At 49.2% G+C, this 7,436-nt stretch overlaps 1 protein-coding gene and 1 non-coding gene across 2 annotated transcripts; one reads left to right on the forward strand and one right to left on the reverse strand.

Moving 5' to 3' along the window:
• The first annotated feature begins 2,594 nt into the window (after positions 1-2,594).
• On the forward strand, positions 2,595-3,829 carry LOC101566960 (UPF0428 protein CXorf56). The gene has a single exon (XM_012515189.2). It carries the CDS (start codon positions 2,623-2,625, stop codon positions 3,256-3,258), a length of 636 nt encoding a protein of 211 aa, XP_012370643.1. The 5' UTR covers positions 2,595-2,622; the 3' UTR covers positions 3,259-3,829.
• LOC111817261 lies at positions 3,613-3,717 on the reverse strand. The gene has a single exon (XR_002821502.1). It is a non-coding gene; the product is annotated as a small nucleolar RNA U13 (small nucleolar RNA).
• Positions 3,830-7,436: the final 3,607 nt, after the last annotated feature.

Here is a 7,436-nt window from a genome sequence, read left to right on the forward strand (position 1 = left end):
AAGGCCTCCAGAGAGGCGGGCCCTGCTGGGCCATGTTTGTCATTGTCACGCTGGGCCCGGGGAGCTGGGCAGGCCCGGGGTGCACCTGGACAAGCACTAGTGAGGGGTGCTGAGAGAGCAACAAGGGGAGGCAGCGAGGAGCGCCAGGAAAACTCGGGCCACGGGGGGGCAGGGGCGAGGGACACGTGACTGTGGCGGCTCACTTGCCCTTACATAAGTGCTGGCCCTCGGGTGACTAAGCATTGCCGCAGAACCTCTGCGGGAAGACAAGAAGGATGGAAGCCCACCCACAGCCCAGCCGATGGGGCCGCCCAGCAGTATGTTACTGGGGCCGGGATGCTGCACTTGCCGGAGGTGATCTATAGGTTCTGAATGAAGGATCGTCAAGACAAGTAGAAAGGGTCGCAAGGTTTTGCACTTAGCCAAGATATGAAAGGAGGACTGGGGAGACAGCTTGCTGGCATAAGAACCTGCCTGGCAAGGTCTGGGGTTCGATCCCCAGTACTGCACGCTGTGCAGGCCCTGGAAGCAGGCATAGTGGCGCACACCTGTAAGCCCAGGGCTGGGGAGGCTGAGGCAGGAGGAGGGCTGTGAGTTCGAGGTCAGCCTGGGGGCTATAAAAGGATACCCCTAAACGCACAGTAAGAACCTGTCTACAAGAAAAAACAGGAGAAAAGGAAGGAAGGGGAAATGAAAAAAATGGGAAAAGGAATAAAGGAAAACAAAGCTTTTGTAAATGGGGGAAATAGCAAAGAATCAAGGTTTATCATGCATGAGTACAAATGTCCTATGATCAACGTGACCAGAATGTATTCTAAATGTACCTATAAAGTTAAAACACAAAAGAAAAATAAATGCGCTGCCTGGAGCCAGTGTGTGCAATGAAAAGGAGGAAAATAATTTTACAGGGGCCGGCCAGATAGCTCAGAAGATTAGAGTGCTTGCTTAGGCAGACGCAAGGGTCGGAGTTCGATCTCCGTGCCGTGCCCCAGGGGTGCACTGTGACCGAGACTGCGACTGGGCGTGGTGGCGCGCACCTGTAATCCCAGGGCTTGGGAAGCTGAAAACAGGAGAATCACTATGAGTCCGATCTGTGTACTAAGACCCTGTAGACCCTGCACTAAATACAAAAAGAAAAAGAAAAAAAGAATTTTGTACCCCCTTCCTGAGGGGGGGCGTCTGCTCTGGGCCATCCTATTAAACACCTGCTTGGAATCTCGAGAGAAGAAATGAAGCCAGCACTCTGATTGGCTCTACACACAGAGAATTCAAGTTTGAAGGATCTGGTAATGCAAAGGAGCAGCCCAGTCTGTGGGGTCCCAGGCCCGGTGCAGGGGGCCTCCCTCCAGGCGCTTGCGGCCCAGCTCTACAGAAGCTCCAAGCGTGCGACTTAGGTAAGCAAGAGGCAGCTCAACAGCTGCGACAGCTACTAAGGCTGCAAGGGCTGAGCTCTGGGAAGGTCAGCCCAGGGAGGGGAGGCCCGGAAAGCACGTGGTCTCTTGTGCAAGAATTCCTCAAGTAACACTGTCTTTATGGAGTACAATGAAACTGAAAACTTACTGGGCCGGCCAGACAGCTCAGCGGACTAAAGCGCGTGCTTAGGCAGAGCCCAGCAGCTGGTTCGATCCCTGGCAGGGCATCTGGCCCACCACCGGAACGTGCTGGGCCGGCCATTGAGAATGGGCCTGGTGGCGCATGCCTGTGATCCCAGCGCTTGGGAGGCTGATCTAGGTTGTCAGACCCTGTACTAAATACATTAAAAAAAACTTAATATTTTTACAAATTATAAAATTTAGCAAAATAAAAATCAATAGCTTTTTAAAGGTGAAAGAGATCCAAAAAACATTTTAGGTTGTAAACGATAACCAGAACCAGATGAAAACAAATACTATGTACATGGTGTGATTAAAAAAAAAAATACAGTGATTGTTCACACTTAAAACGATTTATGAGAGGAACACACACATTGCCACGAGCCCCACTCCACGTCCACCCGTTCCACACACACCTGTCCCACCCTGCCGCCCGGCCCGGCCCTCCTGGAACCCTCTTTCCCGAGTCGCCAGGGGTCTGCTGCGGCTGCTGCCACGTCCTGAGTGCAGTGACAGCATTTACCTTTCTGGGTCCTTTTTGACTTTGGGGCAGGAACTAGAAGTCACATGGTGCAGGATCCAATGAATAAGGTAGACAAGGACACAGGCCATGTTTTTCTTTGGCAGAAATTATTGTAAAGAGGACTTTCAGAACAGCTTCCAGAAGTGACAATTGTGGGCTAAGTGTGTTTGAGGAAGTGTGTGTGTGTGTGTGTGTGTGTGCGCGCGTGGAGTGGCGGAGTCCTTCACTGTAATTTTAAAAGTGTAAATACTGGGGCCGGGGAGATAGCTCAGTAGAATAAGTGCTTGCCTGGCAAGCACAAGGGCCTGAGTTCAATCCCCGGTTCGGTTCCGCAAAAAAAAAAAAAAAAAAAAAAAAAAAAGTGTAAATACCAATGTTATTTAATCACACTGCATCATCATACGCTGCAAAATATTTTAAATTATTCCAAGTGCTGTTCTAAAATTTACTTCAGATTCCTCCGGCTCTCTTTTTTTTGTCACCAGGTCCTTGGTTACACTTAGGAACATGCCCAAAGTGGTGTCTCGGTCGGTGGTTTGCTCAGATACTCGTGATCGTGAGGAATATGACGACGGCGAGAAGCCTCTCCATGTTTACTACTGTTTGTGCGGCCAGATGGTCCTGGTTTTGGACTGTCAGTTAGAGAAATTGCCCATGAGACCCCGGGACAGATCCCGTGTGATTGATGCTGCCAAACATGCCCACAAGTTTTGTAACACAGAAGATGAGGAGACTATGTATCTTCGGAGGCCTGAAGGCATTGAAAGACAATACAGGAAGAAGTGTGCAAAGTGCGGACTCCCACTGTTCTACCAGTCCCAGCCGAAGAATGCTCCCGTAACCTTCATTGTGGATGGAGCAGTAGTGAAGTTTGGCCAGGGTTTTGGGAAAACAAATATATATACCCAGAAACAAGAGCCTCCCAAAAAGGTGATGATGACCAAGCGGACTAAGGACATGGGCAAGTTCAGCTCTGTCACCGTGTCTACCATTGATGAAGAAGAAGAGGAGATTGAGGCTAGAGAAGTTGCTGACTCATATGCCCAGAATGCCAAAGTGATTGAAAAACAGCTGGAGCGTAAAGGCATGAGCAAGAGAAGACTGCGAGAGCTGGCGAACTGGAAGCCAAGAAAGCAAAAATGAAAGGAACTTTGACTGACAACCAGTTCAAATGACAGGACTCGGCTCTGAGCCCGAAACAGAGGCAAGCATTTAGATATGGAGGAAAAATCCTTTCTTGCTGATGTGAACTGGTTTCTATTCATGCCCCAGAAGAAAGCTCTGTGTTGCCTCCCATTGAGTCTCCTACATTAAGTCTTTGAGTCCATTTGACCTGCTCTCTATGAAATAGATTATTCTACATTTTTCTGTGTATAAATTTTCTGAGAATTTTTTGTCCATGTGATGGAAACTTCTTCAGCTGTGTGGCAACTGAATCGATCAATGCTTGAGTATCTCCAGTTTCTAAAATGGCTGTTATTATGGCTTTTTTTTTCACGTCAGATGAGTAATGTGCCTACGTTGTAACATGGTTTGAGGGAGGCACAGCTCATGCATTATAAGACATGAATACCCAATCATCACGCTCATGAACTGAAGGATCACTGTTATTATTCTTTCTTCGAACTTAGCAACATTTCAATTTCAATATTATGGAATGTTATAGAGAAAAATGGCATGAATTATATTTGAAATAACAAGTAAAATTCTTTGAAGTGAAAAAAAATAAAATAAAATTTACTTCACTAATCAGGCATGGTGGTGCACCCGTGTTGGAACTGGCTGGTGTCTCGAGTGTATCCTGGGAGAGATGGCAGCGGGCATGAGGAAAAGATGGACGAGACAAGAGCGGGGTCAGGTGGAGGCCTGTCTGCCTGCTGAGCGGAGGACCCAAGAACAACCGTGGGGATGCTATTTATACTCTTGCAGGGTTAGTATGATGAGATACAAGGTTGCTAAGCGACAGATGCTGGAAACTGTGCAGGCAGGATGTTTTTGTCAAGACTGAAGTAGCCACTGCTTGAGGCACTGTGGCCTTGTCCTGTCCTCCCACATATGACCAATTTCCCACTTGAGCTGCTCCCAACACCCATAAACCTAGCACTCCGGAGGCTGAGGCAGGAAGACTGCCACAAGTTTGAGGCCAGTCTGGGCTACACAGTGAATTGAAGGCCAGCTTGAACTACATAGAGGGGCTGGAGATTGGCTCAGAGGTAGAATGCTTGCCTAGCAAGCTGGAAGCCCCGGATTCAGTCCTTGGCACCAAACACAAAAAATAAACCTCCCCTAAAAAACGATTCAACCAGAAAAATACAGTAAAATTGAACTACAAAGACACCCTGTCTCAAAAAACAAAACAAAACAAAACTGGGGACATAGCTCAGTGGTCTAAGGGCCTGCCTGGTCAGCGCAAGGTCCTGAGTTTGATCCTAAGTATCGTATGCCATGCTGGCCCCAAAATTGGGTGTGGTGGTGCACACCTGTAATCCCAATGCTGGGGATGCTGAGACAGGAGGATTACTATGAGTCTGAATTGCGTAGAAAGAGTCCCTGTATCAAAAACAAAAAAAATCCATCTTGGACTTGAATACATGACGTATAAGGGGTTTCCTAGGTTCATTTGCAGCAGCAGTTGGTTCTGCAAAAGATGGTGGGTTCCGGGTGATGCCATCAGATCTCAAATTCCCCAGTGTCTCCTGCCCTCCCCCAGGACCTCCTTGGGCGCCTCCGTTCCGCTAGAACCGCCCCTCCCCCAGCTCACAGACCTCGAGAGTCACTCCGGAGAGGTTCCGTGGCACCTGGAAGGTCCACACACCGCGCCAAAGGATTCTACGCGCATCCAGGAGTAGGTGGCCACGGCGCCTCCAGCCCCAGCACTCCGTGGACCCGACCGGCTGCGGGCTGCAGCAGGCGCAGAGCACCCTTGGCCTGCGGCAGGAGCAGGTCAGAGCCCCGGGGGCAACGTGCAAGGACCAGGACGTGGCCATTGCGAAAGGGCCTCAGGCCCAGGCCTCCCCCGTGTGACAAGGGAAGGACACTGCGCCTCTGCAGCTCCCTGAAGAAAAGCGATTTGGACCTGGTTGGAGCTGCCTTTCTTCTTGGAGTACCTTTTTTTTTTTTTTTTTTTTTAAATTGCGACAGGATCTCATTAGTACTCTACAGATCTTGAATTTACTTTGTAGCCCTGGCTGGCCCTGAACTTGGAGCAATCCTCTTGCCTCAGCCTCCCAAGTACTAGGTTTGCAGGCATGCCCAGGGCTGACTGGCACTGAGGTAACAATGCTTTTTTTTTTTTTAAATGTATTTAGTACAGGGTCTCCAGGGTCTCACTGCACAGATTGGACTCCTCGTTCTTAGCCTCCCAAGTGCTGGGATTACGGGCACCCACCACCACGCCCAGTCTCAATCACTGGCTCAGCACACCCTGGATTGAACCCCGGTCCCTGCGCCTGCCTAAGCAGGCACTTGAACTGCCAGTGTTTCTTGCAAGAACAGTTAGGATCCGGGTCAGCTCCTTCGGCAGTGACCTCCGGGGAGCCTGCAGATCACGGAGGCGCTCCTGATCAACCATCTCTGACCTTCGCCCCTTAGGTGCAGGGTGAAGCACTAGGAAGAGGGGAACGATGGGCAGGAGCTGCCCCAAACGGCTGCCCCTAGAGCACCAGCAAGACTTGGACATGGACCTGACCCTCAGGCACCTCCACTGTCTTCCCTCGGACTTGCCTTTGGTCTGTCAGTGTCTTCTCGGGCTTCTAGAGCTCAGAAGAGCAGCTGCTAAACCTGCTTCATCGAAGTAATGTGCTCCCTTCACTAAGCCAAGAAGCCCAAGATTTCCGCACTCCCTCGAGCCCTGTTAGGACCTGTCCCTTCTCGGCAAGCCACGCCAATTCCTGGAGCAGCAGCTCTTTCTCTCTTGGTTCTGTGTCTTGTCTCCCCCCAAGGGCAAGGGACAGGACACAGGGTAGAGTGTGTCCCGTGTAAGCCCTGGGTTCTTTCCTAAGCTTCCGAGGAGGTCCTTGAGTTGTGGGGAAGATTTTCAACCTATAGCTGCTTAATTGGGCTGTCCTATTCGGCTGGCCTTGACTGCCCGGCTGGCCCCTCCAGTTCAACCTGCCCCACGTATGCATTAACCTATGCATGTGACCAATCATGGACCAACCTGTTAGCCACTCATTTCCTCTTTCCTTCAAGCCCGCGCTGATGTTTGGCGGGGGCAATCCCGCATCAGCCTTAACTGTCCCGAGCCAGCGGGTCAGTCAACGAAGGTCACCTAGGAGAGGAGCGGGGAACTGAGGAGGGGACAAAGGACAGGAGACACAAGAAATGAAGACAAGACAGGACTCTGATCAAGTCTCATTTATTCAGGGGAGGTGCTGGGTTTATATAGTGGAGGCTAGGGAAATGACGTCGGCGGGTAAAAGGCACAAGTAACTAGGCAACCGGGCTATGACAGGAAGTGCCACCTTGGGGACATAGCGGGAGACTTATGGGAAATAGGCAGGGTAAGAAGAATTAGGAGCTTAGCTCATTGAGCCTCCCACACTTAATAAAAGTTGCCTTCCAAAAAAAAAAAAAAAAAAAAAAAAAAAAAGGAACTACATGATGGTACTGCTGAGAGATAGTTTCCCGTACTTTTTTTTTTTTTTTTTTTTCTGGTACAGCAGATTGAACTCAGGGGTGCATTAGTATTGAGCTGCACTCTAATCCTTAAAATTTTCATTTTGAGATAGTCTTGATGGGTTGCCCAGGCTGGCCTTGAACTTTCAATTCTCCTGCTTTAGCCTTGGAAGTTATTGGGATTACAGGCATTCACCAACGTGTCTGCTTGACATTTTCATGGATGAATGAAATGATCCTGTCACTTCAAGGGACACTACTGTTGGTATTTGTTCCTAATGATAATTCAGTCTCCCTGCATTTTTAAGCAGGCACTTAAACAACTGAGCTAATGGGCGGGCCCCCTATTCCTAATGATATATAATTTGATTTGTTTGTGTGAAAATAAAAATTCTGGAGGCTAAGAATGCAGCTCGGTGGAACAGCCACCCGCCTGGCATATATGAGTCCGGGGTTCAATTCCTAGAACTGCAGGACAACAACAAATTGGAGAAAAATTTATATCTACCACCTTGAGCATTTCAGCTTCTCAATGCTTTTTTTTTTTTTAATTATTTTATTTTATTTTATTTTTTTATTTATTAGAGAGAGAGAGAGAGAGAGAGAGAGAGAAAGAGAGAGTGTGGTGTGTGTGTGTGGCCAGCTCAGCCCACCAGGGGGCGGGGCTGGCTGGCATGTGGTGCTGGGGGATCGAACCGCAGTCC

Source organism: Octodon degus, unplaced genomic scaffold, assembly GCF_000260255.1.
Source record: "Octodon degus isolate 3935 unplaced genomic scaffold, OctDeg1.0 scaffold00052, whole genome shotgun sequence".
Classification (NCBI taxonomy): domain Eukaryota; kingdom Metazoa; phylum Chordata; class Mammalia; order Rodentia; family Octodontidae; genus Octodon; species Octodon degus.